The 15,015-nt window shown below is 42.9% G+C and overlaps 1 protein-coding gene across 5 annotated transcripts in view; it reads left to right on the forward strand.

Annotated features, from left to right (window-relative positions):
* The window catches only part of itsn1 (intersectin 1 (SH3 domain protein)), an 88,505-nt gene that overhangs the window by 52,047 nt on the left and 21,443 nt on the right, over positions 1-15,015 (forward strand). For 3 of the 5 annotated variants that reach the window (XR_003979735.1, XM_030379666.1, XM_030379670.1), the window contains 10 exons: positions 1,395-1,531; positions 1,906-2,186; positions 3,332-3,492; positions 4,487-4,501; positions 4,978-5,219; positions 5,364-5,538; positions 5,987-6,073; positions 6,228-6,391; positions 6,719-6,798; positions 7,026-7,198. Coding sequence is in view for 4 of the 5 variants with exons in the window: in XM_030379666.1 (XP_030235526.1) it covers positions 1,395-1,531; positions 1,906-2,186; positions 3,332-3,492; positions 4,487-4,501; positions 4,978-5,219; positions 5,364-5,538; positions 5,987-6,073; positions 6,228-6,391; positions 6,719-6,798; positions 7,026-7,198 (1,515 nt within the window). In the remaining variant the exon portion in view is untranslated. The remainder of the gene's footprint in view (positions 1-1,394; positions 1,532-1,905; positions 2,187-3,331; positions 3,493-4,486; positions 4,502-4,977; positions 5,220-5,363; positions 5,539-5,986; positions 6,074-6,227; positions 6,392-6,718; positions 6,799-7,025; positions 7,199-15,015) is intronic. The other 2 variants (XM_030379668.1, XM_030379667.1) reach the window with 2 other exon arrangements.

Consider the following 15,015-nt stretch of genomic DNA (forward strand, 5'->3'; position numbering starts at 1 on the left):
TATCCTGGGTGAGAGGGCCATAAGGCCTGGCTTTGGTGTTTAATCTATCCCTGTAGTGTTAGGTCTATCCTGGGTAAGATTTATTTATTTATTTATTTATTTATCTATCTATCTTGTAAAAAATCTTGGCATTCAGTCTGTGGAAACAAAGGAAGAATTTCATTGCACAACTGAGTCCTCATGTCTCATTTGTGCATATTGCAATAAACACATTGAATTGAATTGAATGGCCATAGGCCTGGCTGTATTGTTAGGTAGGTCTATCCTGGGGACACTACACAATACTACAGCCATAAGGCTGTAGTGTTGGGTCTATCCTGGGAGAGGCCCATAGGTCTTTCTGTAGTGCTAGGTCTATCCTGGGTAAGAGGGCCATAGGCCTGGCTGTAGTGTAAGGTCTATCCCGGGGAGAGGGCCATGTGGCTGTAGTGTTAGGTCTATCCTGGGGAGAGGGCAGTGTGGCTTTAGTGTTAGGGCTATCCTGGCTGTAGTGTTAGGTCTATCCTGGGGAGAGGGCCATGTGGCTGTAGTGTTAGGTCTATATTACGGAGATGGCCATTGGCCTGGCTGTAGATTTAGCTGTTTTGGTTATGTTTGTAGAGGAAATAAGTTTTCTTTGAGCTGCAAAGAGACTTTATGCAAAGGCTTATTTTTTTATAATGCTATACTATAGCACTATACCATACTATATGGAATGGGAGCTTACAGGTTTTATGTGTTTTTTAAATTCACATCCAACTGCAAACAATCAAATAATATTCACATGATCGACTAGTTTTTTCATTTTATTCTTATTTTAATTTGGATTCTATGGTTACGTTTGTATAGTTTTACATAATTTCTGCATGTGTGTCCATGCAATCACAAGGTATAGTATATTGTGATTTCTAGAATATGTTGTGTTCTAATTATCGCATCATATTATAACTAGGCAGATTAAAAGCAGGGAGCTAAAGAGATTATTGGTTCCTCCCATTTTCTGTGAGGCTGAAAATATATTTGCATTTAAAAACTTGTGAATCGTAGACCTTTGGTCAAATACTAAATGGTGTTGCTATCATTCAACTCAATACAGTTTAATCTTAATTCAACTCCTTCATGCAAAGCTAACCTTTATCCTCAAGTAGTTTGATGTTGATCTCACTAATGTTCTTGCATTATATTTATTGCCTGGAATTATAACTTATTTGAAAGTATAACAAAGTATGTTTTTTTATCCCAAGGCAACTGCCTTGACTAACCACTAATGAAGTGATTAATAGCGTGTGCAGTAAATGGAGCAAAGCTATAAAGCCATTTCCTGAAACATGGCATCATGTGACACTGAGTTTGGCTGGTTACCTGCCTCAACCCTCCCCTGCTCACCGCTCACTCCCTCCCACAATGCATTGCAGGAGCTAAGGGAAATTCACTGCCGTCAGCAGAGACAGAAGCAGAAAGAATCGGAGGGGTATGCTCACACGCAAACACACCCATTCTCACACGCACACACACAGAATGAGAAGAGGTCGGCTGAGCTCCAGGACATCAGGCAAGTTACGGAGAAATGATACTTGATATGTTTTTGATAATAAATCCATTGAAAAGTTATAAAAAGTCTCTTTAAGGCCCCGTTCATACCAAATGCAGAGAAAGGATTGTACTATTGGGAAACAGATGCACTAAAATGTCAAAATGTGGGAGAACTGTCTTAAAAATGGCATCACAGACCCGAACGTTTGGGATCAGTGCATTATACGATCTTAATAAGAAGATTATGCCATTATACTGTACCGTCAAATCAACTACCTATTTATGATGTTGGTATGACATGGGTTTCCGTTTGCTGTATGTAAGAGAAAGAGTGTATGTATGCAATTGTGCATAATAGTTTATATTTATATTTGTGCACACACGGTTTCTCAGGTGTCCCTCCGAAGAGGTGGGGGCCTGGAGAGGTGAGGGGGGCGCTTTGGCCCCAAAAGTGCCCAGTCCCGGGGGGACATCCGCGTCACAGGCCTGGCTGAACCGGGTCACCCTGGAGGAGGAGGAGCGGAAGAGAAGGGGGATGGAGGAGGAAGAGGAGGGTCGCAAGCAGACGTTGGAAGGAGGACAAGAGAAGGAGGACGAGGGCATAGCCAACAAGGACGTGCAGGATAAAGTCAACAAGCTGTTCAGCCATCAGCCGGACCCCTGGGCCCCCACAGGTGTGTGTTCCCATTCAATCATGTTTTATAGATGGGGTTGGATGGTGGAGACGTGTTGAACTAACTGCATATCCAAAGCGCTTTGCAATGTGATTTGACAAGTGCTTTCAAGGAAAACACAAATGCAAAGGCCACAACCCAAATGCAAAGGCTAGAACCCAAATGCAAAGGCTAGACCCCAAATGCAAAAGCAACAACCCAAATGCAAAAGCAACAGCACAAATACAGAAGCAACAGCACTAATGTATAAGCGACAGCACAAATGCATAAGCAACTGCACAAATGCAAATGGAACTGCACAAATGAAAATGCAACTGCGTAAATGCAGAAGCAACAGCACAAAGGAAATCGGCTGTTGACAATGAAACAATGACTGTCACTGCCTACACATGTGCGGAGAAGAGTTCTACACCAGTATTATTACCCATTAAAATCTAGGCTTATTGTCCTCTTTGAGGATAGTATAAACCTGTGCATATAGCATACACGTTTATAGAGTATACAATAATAGTTAGCCGACAATTATAGTCGAATAGTCAAATACATTGTTAACAGCCGTTGATACTCACTTCAGTGTGTATTTTCTGTTGATGCAGATTCAAATTTTGTATATGCAGTGGGTTTGACAGGTCTGGACCACTACAGGATTTTCTGATGTTTGAGGTACATGATATCCTCTGTATCTTTTTCTGTTTCAAAATTCAGTTTTTGAAAGATTAAACTATTGTTAGAAATTCTTAGAAATCCAGCTTACCTTGCTGCCAACGACACAAACAACATGTGTCCTAAAATTATATAATAACTGTTATATAAGAACTCAGTTGAGCCATGAAATATTTTAATAAAGGTTTCCTCATTAGGTTTGTTTTCTGTTGAAATCTCAATCCATCACACAATGCTTTAGTTATGAATATAATCGCAGGATGGCTTTCATTATAACTTTAATCCTATTGTATCATGGCATACGACATGTCATGGTAAAGGCTTCACATTGTCCATCTCCACAGGCTTTATTACGCAGTTGTCCATTGCCTTGTCCTAAGAATTTCACTGCCCAGTATGACCCTCTGTTGCACTGTACATTTGACAAATAAAACACTTTGACTTTGATTTGGACTTGTGTTGTGATCTTGTGGTTGCCATAGGGATTGCAGAGCGGGCTCCGGCCCCCGGCCTGTTGGAGCAGAAGGTTCCAGTCACCAGCTTCGACCAGCAGCCCATGAAGGTGGTCTACTACAGGGCCCTGTATCCCTTTGACGCACGAAGCCACGACGAGATAAGCATCGCGCCAGGGGACATTGTTATGGTTGGTCATACACACCACACACCACACAAACACATACTTCTGTACACTCAATTAATGTCACATTGATTGGTAAAAGTCCTGTGTGGGTGGGTGTCTGAATGCAAGCTTGGAGCGGGACAGGAAATGAATGGAATAACGGGCGGTGAAGATGTTTCTGTATTGAAGATTCTGTATTAATCTGGTTGTTAGTGGTTATTAGTGCTGAGCTCGATGATTCAGATATTGGTTTGTTACATATGCATTCAAATCTCAATTCTGGATTCATATGCTTCAGGTGGGGGGTTTCTAAAAATATATTTGCGAACCAAACGAATATCCCGGTGAATACTTATGATACTTAATATGTATGGAAGGGAGCGAGACACCCCAGTTCCACCAGTCCAGTCCACCCACCACTAGCCCTCATCAAAAGGATGAGCAGGCCGTGTGACGTCTGGGCTTCACTGGTTTGGTATTGGGATGTTAGGCCATTATCCTAACACCTCAGTGTAGCACTTGGACACCTGCCGTCCAGTGTGATAAAAGCAGACCGAGACGTTCTCTCACCCGCACTGATGCTCTGATGAGTTGATCTGAAGGCTAATGGTGCCCACGCAGTAATCCTACCTGATATCCTAGTTTATCTTTTTGCGTTACAAAAACAAAACAACAGTAGTTGTAAACAGGAAAAAAGCATCAATTGACAACTGATTCTGCAGCAGGAGTCTCCGCCGGCTACCCCTCAGGCAGGAAAAGATGAGCACTATGAACTCACTTTTTTTGAGTTTCTTCCTCAGAATATTCCAATATTTGTTGGGAAAACCTAACAAATATTCAAAGCTTGAATTGATGTATTCGGGCCAGCCCTAGTGTCACTTACCAAACCTTCCTGTGTCGTAAATGTGTTTGACTCTAGATTGTCCCTTCATAGTGTGCGTGGGTCTTTGTGTGGATTTTCCCACGTGTGTGGATGTGTAATAACTGTTTGCTTCTTCCTTTGCCATCCAACCTGAAGGTTAAAGGGGAGTGGGTAAGTTCTTGCCCCGCCCACTGTGTTGTCTTCACCAATCACAGGCCATGATTTAGTTGTTCAGAGCGGCTCGTTGGCTCGTTCAGAGCCAGTGGATGCATGTCTTTATCTTGATTTGAGTCACACCTTGTTGTTGTCGTTGTTTGTTACACCTGTTGTTTGACCTGCTGCCTGATGCACCTCTAACCGTCTGAACAAGAAAAATACATTCTCCTGTCAGACAAGTTTCATACGGCACCATAAGTACTAAAGCAGGCAATGCCCTCCCTGCTGTTGTTGGCCCAAACTATTGTTTGCTAGGACAACAAGTCAGGAATACTGGATAATCCTTCATTTTGGATATCCTTTCTTTGCTTTTGGGTTTAAAACCACCACTCATCCCCATACAGTGGTCGATATAGGGAGTGTTAATGCAGATCTTATACTGCTTTGGATGTGGAATTGATGGCTTTGTTGCTGTTGCATTATTCCAATAGGTGGATGAGTCCCAAACCGGGGAGCCCGGTTGGCTAGGAGGAGAGCTGAGGGGACGGACTGGATGGTTTCCGGCCAATTACGCAGAGAGGATCCCTGACAGCGAAGCACCAATCAGCCTGCGTAGCTCTGCCTCCGCCACGCCCACCCCCACCCGGCAGCCTGTAGCCACCCCTCCCCCCGCCCCTGGACAGAGCTCCTCCGCCTCTTCAGTCAGCAGTAACTGGGCCGACTTCAGCACCACGTATGTACCGGCTGATAGCTCAGTACATTGCAGATATGTATAGAAAATAGTTTGAAAGCAAAATTTAAAAAACAAGATTTAAATGTATTATATTTTAGAACTCAATTGAAGAGTGTGTGTATGTGTCTTTGTCTGTGTGTGTAGCTGGCCCTCCACAACAGCCAACCAGTCAGACAGCGAGGGATGGGATGCCTGGCCAACATCCTCCACCAATCAGAACCCTTCCCTTAGTGTTCCTTCCGCTCAACTACGCCAGCGTTCCGCCTTCACACCCGCCACCATGACATCAGGCTCCTCCCCATCTCCTGTCCTGGGACAGGTAGCATTGTTACTTTAAAGGTCCCATGACATGCAACCAGGTGTGGTGTGATTAGCCATTACAAGCTGTTTTGAAAATCTGCCCCTTATGTCATCACAGGTGGGCGTGTCGACCTAGATGTGTGCTGGATAGAGCAGTCTACCAGCCTACCCAGTGGACTGTAGCAATTGTTGCTCATCTATCCGTCACACATCTAAGTGGACACGCCCACCTGTGATGTCATAAGGGGTAGATTTTCATCATACCACACCTGGTGGCATGTCATGGAACCCTTAAAATAATGTTATTTTACAATTATTAGGAAAATTATGTTTACAGTGACTTACAATATGACACATTTTTGGTGTCATATTCGTCGTAAGTTGGTTACTGAGGATGAAATTATTGTAAGCTTATTTCTCTGACCCTTTCTCTCTTTATTTCTTTCTCTCTCTCTCTCTCTGTTAAGGGAGAGAAGGTAGAAGGCCTGCAGGCTCAGGCCTTGTATCCGTGGAGAGCCAAGAAGGACAACCACCTCAACTTCAACAAGAATGAGGTGGAAATGATCATACCACTCATGCCTTGGTTATATTATTTATTGATTTATTTTAAAGAATAACAATAATAAGTGTTTACATTCAAGCATTATGGTAATGCATTTCTTTAGTATGGTATCCCATGGCTTCCTCATACTCCTCTTCTTGTGGCAGGTCATCACAGTTCTTGAGCAGCAGGACATGTGGTGGTTAGGGGAACTGCAGTCTGGCCAGAGGGGCTGGTTCCCCAAGAGCTACGTTAAGCTCATCTCAGCCTCCATGACTGCTCCGCCCCCCCCAGCAGCCCCTTCCCCGGCCCCCCCACGCAGCAAGACCAGGTGATGGGCTGGAAGAGTCACAAGTGGAGAGACAAGTGATCTTTCACATACAAGGACTCCTCTGTGGTGCATTGGTGCACCACACAGATAGATATACAAGATATTTAAATACACCAACGCTAGAGGATACAACATAGATGCTTGTGTATAAAAAAAGAATATCTATACATATAATCAATGTAATGTTTCAAAAAATATATATTATGTTCATCGAATATATAATAAGTAAGTACAAGTAAGTACATCTTATAAAACATAGTAAATGTCTTGACTGTGTTACCTGATATATTTCAGGACCACTGATTCCTTCACACTTCTTCCCCCTAGTGAGTCTGGAGCGTCAGAGAGTCCCCCCTGTGGAAAACACCCTTCTCCCTCCCCCACAAAGCTGTCAGATTCTGGGGAAGGTAACACACACAAAATCAAACACAACTCTGCTCACACACATGCAAGCTCAATAACCACACCCACTGTCTGCACACATCGGCCCTGAATGATCTCGCCCTGTGCACCAACGAGAGCAGCTCACACACACACACACACACACACACACACACACACACACACACACACACACACACACACACACACACACACAGGGGCTCATCGCTCATTGTGCTGTGTCTGTCTCTAGAGTATATGGCCATGTATACCTACGAGAGCAGCGAACAGGGAGACCTCAGCTTCCAGCAGGGCGACGTCGTCTTGGTGACCCGCAAAGAAGGGGATTGGTGGACCGGCGTGGTCAGCGGCAAGAACGGGGTCTTCCCGTCCAATTATGTGAAGCCACGGGACTCCAGCTCTGAGGTTTGTTACACTCCCAGCTAGGGATGGGCACGAGTAGTAAATTCCAAACTCGAGTGATCGAAGGAATTCCTCAAGGATCAATCGAGTACTCGTTAAATCAAATCTATTTTTAGAATGCAACAAATCTGCAGCAGGAATAGGCCTGATGATGAACGGCAATATTACCAACAAAACATGTAATGCTTATTCTCCATCAAAACAGTCAGAGTTATCAGAGTATTAATTATTTATTTTTGCAAACGTTCAACAATTTAAATCACGTCGAACCAAGGCCTGTAACAGTTTAAAAAAAACGAAACAAGTAGCCTAACCATTGCAAATAAATGCTTAAAGCAATAAAACGGCAGCAAATGGACTATGGAAATACTCAGCGTTGTGATCTTCTCTACACGCCCGGGATTACAGCTGCGTCTTGCGGCGGTGAAAATAGCCGACACACTTTCACTTTCACCGTTGCTGCGGGTCCCGAACTCACCGTTGTGTTTCAGGAGCATATGTTGCCGCATAGTACTTTCTGGTAGCTCGATTTCGCTTGGCATATTTTACATTTCACCTTATGATCTCCTATTTCTTTAAAGTATTTCAATTCTTCGCTGCGGTTTGCTTTAACCGCCATCTCTTAACTTTTTGAATTCTGGCGTAACTGCACACGGCACGAAACGCGCCATGGAAATGGATGCATTTAATTTTCTTTGTGCCCACGTCATGCGTTAGTGGCGCCGACAGAAAATTGATACATTTGCTTCAGAAAACTTTGTTTGTGTGTATATGCAAACTCGAGTTTGCCTGTCCACCAACCGAGTTCATTTGTAACGAGGAGTACTCGAGTAATCGATTCCTCACGCCCATCCCTACTCCCAGCACAAGACACCTTGGCTACATTCCATTGGTGTTCATAATTAAACTCTAACTTAGGGGTGTATGGTATAAACGGTATAGCAAGTACATTTGTGCTTTTGTGCTACAGTATGGATTTTGACGTTAACGTGTGACCGGTAGACAGTGTTCTGTGTAACGCGTTACAAAGTAAGTAACACGTTAATACACTAACGTAACTACTTTTTCATGTAAAAAGTTAATTTGCGGGCATTTACTGAAAATATGGAAACGAAACGTAGTTCCTTTTTCAATTCGGCGCGACGTTACTTTTACCCAGGGACAGATTTGACAGCGATACTGCCTTCTCAGATACTGCCTATTCTCAATCCACCCCGTACGAGACAGACGCTGGTAGCGTGAGGCTGTCTCTGCATATCTTCCACAGATATCGCTTCCGCAGGCAATTTCCAAAGCCAGTTCTTACAACCACAAAAACCAGCGCTGGAACGAGATCACAAACGCCGTCACTGTCAACCTGTGTAAGGACATGGTTCCCTTTCAAAATGTCGATAGAAAGGGCTTTAAAGAGATGGTCCAAACACTCAATCATAGGTACGCGTTACCTGCCCGCACACAATTCAGCCAAATTGAGACGCCAAAACTATACGGCAAGGTCATCGAGCAAGTGGAGAAAGAAATCCATACTATTAAACATTAGTGTTTGTAAGAGATGGAAGTAACTTGAGAAAAAAATAATAATAATCTTTTCATGCAGTTTTGCTGCCTAACCAATATTTTACCCCTTCAGAAGCATTTATATTGACACTAGAAGACACAATTACCATACCGTGATATAATACCGCTACCGTCTATGCCTCAAATCATACCTTTACATACATTTTAGTACATACCGTACAGCCCTACACTGACTAGAGTAAATGGATGGGCTGAGCCAAGGGGATTATTTTATGCTTAATGATCTAATGTCCAGAGAAAATCGGTCGCCAATGATACACGGCTCTGTGATGATGTAAATGCGTAGTTATGCAAGAGGCCATGGAAACAACCCATGGTTTTGTGGTTATTTTTGGATGGTAGGCATGCTGGCGATAGGGAAGGCTTCATAGATGGCCCTGTCAGTCGCTTGCTTAACTCTAGTGTTGCAGGGGCTTCGGTATCGAGGCTAAGCGCATTTTGGTAAGCAAGCCAGAGAGGCATTTCAAACATACCAGGCTTCCGTGAATTTATTATAATATGGATGGATTTATGTATGCATTTTCCTGTCGTGTGACGGGATCAAATGGAATAGCTCCGAGGACTTTAAATATTCATAGAGCAGCGGATTGGACTGTTTTAATTACATCTGGACTCCATTTGTCTAAACTCCTTCTAGTGGCTTAGCTGTGAATGAAGTGAAGGGGGACAGGGATCTGTTCAGGTTAGGTTCCTGTTTAAAACAGGCCTGGGTTGTAACGTCTCCCTGAAGTCAGGTTAGGTTCATGTTTAAAGCCGGCCTGGGTTGTAACGTCTCCCTGAGGTCAGGTTAGGTTCCTGTTAAAAGTCTCCCTGAGGTCAGGTGAGGGTCCTGTTCAAAGCCCGCCTGGGTTGTAACGTCTCCCTGAGGTCAGGTTAGGTTCCTGTTAAAAGTCTCCCTGAGGTCAGGTGAGGGTCCTGTTCAAAGCCGGCCTGGTTTGTAACGTCTTTGTGAGATCAGGTTAGGTTAACCACCTATCTATGTTTCTGCCTATCATAAAGTATCCAAAGTTATTTAGCTGCATGCCTAGCAGTACATTGAACAGGACACCTCAAGATAATCTTACTACTACAGAGTTTCCCCTAGGATGGAGTTGCAGCAGCGGAGGTGAAATGTATTCTTTTCCGCTCACAAATTTTTTTGTGTGCTCGGAAAGCACACCGTGCCGGGAGACTTGTCTGCCGGCACCAGAAGGGTGTACATACAGTACATTTGTGCACAGTTATGAATAGGGGAAATATGGAGAAATTGAACATCATACAAGTATAATCTTTAAAACAATTATTTACATTTATTTAACAAATAATATATCACCAACCACCCTATACAGTAAAATCCCATGACACAAATACTACAACAATCGAAAAGGTCTGTGCCTCTAACCAATGCATCTTTCCACTCCCTCCCCTCTCCCCAACACAAAGATTGCAGTAAGACCATAAAGAGCCCAAGCCTATATGGAACGAGTTTTGGGGCTCTAGATTCAATAATGGCAATGCTGTTGAAATTGTTCCTAAATAATAAATCCTCAAAAATAAGAAGAGATATATTTTTCAAAACTAAAGGTTGTAGTAGGACCATAAAGAGGCCATGCCTCTATGGAACGAGTTTTGGGGCTCTAGAGTCAATAATGGCGACGCTATTGAAATTGTTGCTAAATAAAAAATCTTCAAAAATAAGAAGAGATATATTATTCAAAGCTAAAGGTTGTAGTAGTACCATAAAGAGGCCATGCCTCTATGGAACGAGTTTTGGGGCTCTAGCGTCAATAACGACGACGCTATCGACATTTTACCATTGTGGTAGTTTTCTGCAGTTTTTTGCAGATGGTCCCTAACCTCACGGCTGAAAGCCGACAGCTCATAGAAGCCAATGCAATTCACCGTTCGCTAAAGACGGCTCGTTTGGATGAAAACAATGTTGTAGCTGGTTCTCTAGGTTACTACATGTAGCTAGAGGTGTAAATTGTGTCGCAACGATGTTTCATTTGAATCTATTGAACCGCAAACTCAGAATATGCCAATTTATTTCCAACTTTACGGAAGTTCCTTTCCGTTTATATGCTTTACTTACAAGTGCGTGAATTGACCTCGACATGAAGTGCATATCCAGCGTCCGTAGCGTACGGAATGTTATATTATAATTAGAGCTGTCAAGCGATTAAAATATTTAATCGTGATTAATCGCATTAATGTCATAGTTAACTCTAATTAATCGCGATTAATCGCAAATTATTTTTCTATGCTAAATATCCCTTGATTTTTTTGTCCCATAATTCTTCTCATTTTAATTCTCTTATCGACATGGTGAAGTGCATCGGCTTGCCTTGTGCAAATGATTTTTTATTGATAACAACATTGGCATATACACTGATCAAAACAGGACGATACAAAAAAAGAGCCTATAGTGCAATTAAACGACTGCTTTGAACAAATGTCATTTGAACATAGCAGTCAGGCTACTGCTTCTTTGTTTTGAGCCAAAGAAAAAAAAAAAAAAAAAAACTTTTTTTTTTTTTTTATATAAAATAATTGCGTTAATCGCGCGATAAAAAATTTAACGCCGTTAAATTTGGTTTGCGTTAACGCCGTTAATAACGCGTTTAACTGACAGCTCTAATTATAATATAAGATTCGTATTTTAAAGAGTTAAGCTGAAGCTCTCCTCTCCTCTTGTTAAAAAAAATTAAATTCAGCAGCGGCGGTGATATTTCAGCAGCGGCGTACCGCCACTGCTAGGTGCATATAGGGAAAACACTGTACTATAATAGAAGGCCTGTAGCACCACAAACTCAAGTTATTCATGTGCGCATGTGCCAAGCAGCCTGCAGCTCACACACACACAGCACTCGCGAACGCATGCATACACCGCAAGCACGCACATGCACATGTATTGTGGTAGCATTAATAATAACAACTTATCTAATTCACTTCAACTAGCTATAAGCAAAGAGGAGAGAATTTGAGAGTCCAGGTCAAGTATAGATGGAGAGTTTATTGCCACCCGCAAACGAGAGACAACAAAGCCGAATGGTATCCACGAATACACACTACTGAATGAATCCCGTACAGCTCCTTATATCCCCAATCCTTACTCAATACAAAGTTGGACTTTCATCAAATATTGATGTGCATAGAATGTTTTTCTGGGTCATACTGTGTGGATGTCAGTATACTCTCATGTCTTCTGAATCCCAATGTGACCTTAGAACATATATTATCCTTATACAAACAGAGATGATGCACACGTGTAAATCTAAGCATTGTCTTCAGAGAGTACATCGAATGGGAGTAGACTGGACCCTGTCACTGGTGTGCCACATGGCACATCAGATGGGAATGGACTGGACTCACTCACTGGTGTCACATGGCACATAACACAATTGCATTTCCTGCAGAAAACGTGTGTGAATGCTGACGGCTGAATGAAAAGGGCAAAGCATTGCTGAAAATGAAGAAATGTAAAATTAATTGAACCGAAGAATCTGAAAGTAGTAGCTGAAGTAGTAGTAGCTGTAGTATAAGTAGTAGTAGAAGATGAAGTAGTAGGCAGTAGCTAAAGAAGTAGTGGTAGCTGAAGTAGTAGGTAGTAGCTGAAGTAGTAGTAGCTGAAGTACTAAGCTGAAGTAGTAGAAGCTGAAGTAGTAATAGAAGCTGAAATAGTAGTAGTAGCTGAAGTAGTTGTAGTAGCTGAAGTAATAGTTGTAGCTGAAGTAGTGGGTAGTAGCTGAAGTAGTTGTAGTAGCTGAAGTAATTGTAGTAGCTGAAGTAGTAGTAGTACTAGAAGCTGAAATGGTAGTAGAAGTAGCTGACGTAGTAGGTAGTAGCTGAGGTAATAGGTAGCAGCTGAGGTAGTAGTAGTAGCTGAAGTAGTATGTAGTAGCTGAAGTGGTAGTAGTAGTAGCTGAAGTAGTAGGTAGTAGCTGAAGTAGTAGGTAGTATGGGAGAAAATAACCATTACTTTTATATTAACTTTGAGCATTATCAGGCCTATATATATATATCAGGCATATGCATTAAAGGTGCCATGGCATGAAAATTGCACATTATGAGGTTCTCTAACATAAATATGAGTTCCCCTCGCCTGCCTATGGTCCCCAAGTGGCTAAAACTTGCGTTCGGTTTAAAAGGAGAACTAGGTGTTCTGCTCGCCTTTGAAAAAAACGGTGGCTCAAGCCCGCTGATTTGGAATGTGGTTTCCTATGTCGTCACGCTGCAGTAAGCTCCTCCCCTTACTCTGCCTGGCCCGCCCAGAGACTTGGCCCGCCAATGAGACACGACCGTGCGAGCGCCACATAATGTGTGTGTGTAAGTGTTTCTTGTCGGTTCTTTGACGTCTCTTGTATTTCCGCAACGAGACTGTAGTGGGGGTTATCTCAGCCATGGTTGAGAAGGAATTGGGGGAAAGGAACTTTGGCTTTGACTCCCTGAAGTACATGAACTGCGACATGCCGCCGGTTGCCGCGAGGCACCACCGCCCGGCAGCGGGCAACCGGCATCAGGCAGCGCGCGGTTCAGTCTACTTCAGATTGATGTGAAAGTAGAAGAACCAGAGACGTTGCAGAACCCGACAAAGTCGTTTTTTGATTCATAATATCGTCTGGAGGCGCACACAGCTTTTGGCAGTGATAATATGTATTATATAATATAGATATCTATGTATGATATTATTTAAATATAGAGCTCCAGGACTGTAACGCAAGCGTTGTACACTTCCTTGTTATTTGGATAACCGTTCTTCTTTTGGTGTTATGGCGCATAACTCGTCGGACTCTCGTCTCTGGTATTTCTACAACGAGACTCGTAGTGGGGGTTATCTCAGCCATGGTTGAGAATGAATTGGGGGAAAGGAACTTTGGCTTTGATTCCCTCAAGAACATGAACCACGACTTGGAGGAGAAAGGGATGGTTGGCGGCGAATGTCTCCCGCTTGAGCCCCGCTTCCCGCTGCCGAGGTACCACCGCGCTGCAGGAGGCGGAGGTGCCTAAGCGCTGCCCGGCAACAATCCCTTGCTCCTCCTTGTCGCGGTTCAGTCTACTTCACATTGATGTGGACGTGGAAGAACCAGGAACGTCGGAGAACCCAACACGGTCGTTTGAGATTCATAATATCGGCTCACACAGCTTTTGGCCGTGATAATATATAGTGGGTGGGGTGGCTGTAACTATGCACCACGGCTGAATTTCGGGAACGTCTTTGAATACTATGTTAGTGGCCCACTAATACCTATATTAAAGCATTTATAAAATAGCATGTCAAGGCACCTTTTAATAGTGGAAAGCAGAAAAAAACACCTCTGGACTCAGAGTTGGGCCTCATACAGAGCCAGGCAGTCTAGGGCTAAGGCGTACTGACATCCTCCCATTATTTAGATTATCTGCAGGAGACGACCACATACTTAAAGGAATTTATGGTTGACCGTCCCTGCCATATGAGGGAATTCTGAGCCTGTACCGAAGGCGGTCATTTGATATGCAAAACAGCTCAGTTTGAATGGATAAGAAAGACCGGGATCGGACGACCCGGCAGTGTCTTTACAAACCTCACTCTGCATTGTTGTTTCTCGTTTGCGGGTAACAATAAAGTCTCTGTCAATACTTTATCCAGACTCCCCGATTCCTCATGTTCTCTTAAATTAGTTGAAGTGATAAAACTTGGTTTAGTTTCCACCACTGAAATAGTTGTTGTAGCTTAGGTAGAAGTAGTAGCTGAAGTATAAGGTAGTAGGCCTAGTAGTAATTGTTGTAGTAGGCTAGTTGTATTGGCAGGAGAAGTAGCTGAAGTAGTAGTAGTAATGGTAGTAGTAGTATTGGTAGTGTGTGTGTGTCTTAAGAGAATGGCAAAGCTATTGCGTGTGTGTGTGAGTGTGCCTGAACGTCCTCAGTTCTGACGTCAACGGAAATCAATGAGAGCAACTGAAAAGTATGACGGTTTGAAACTAAAACTGTGATTCTGAAGAAAGTTAAATGATATCGAAAATCCGTAGACATTATTGTGTGTACATTTGTTAAATGGTTGGAACGAAGATAAACGGTTGAAAATCGATTGAGTTACGTCTTAAACAGTTGAAGTACCAGAGGAAATGGCTCTGCCGTCCTCCTATTGACTCCCATGTTAAAAAGAATGTGGAAAAAGCTGAATAGTTTAAAATTTTGAAAGAGTTAAAAAACGCTGAATTATAGCCATCATGTCGTTAAAGAGCTGAACGTTTTAATAGTTGAATGGTTTCTGTTGCCAAAAGTAT

The sequence above is a fragment of the Gadus morhua genome, chromosome 15 (assembly GCF_902167405.1).
Source record: "Gadus morhua chromosome 15, gadMor3.0, whole genome shotgun sequence".
In the NCBI taxonomy this organism is placed as follows: Eukaryota; Metazoa; Chordata; class Actinopteri; order Gadiformes; family Gadidae; genus Gadus; species Gadus morhua.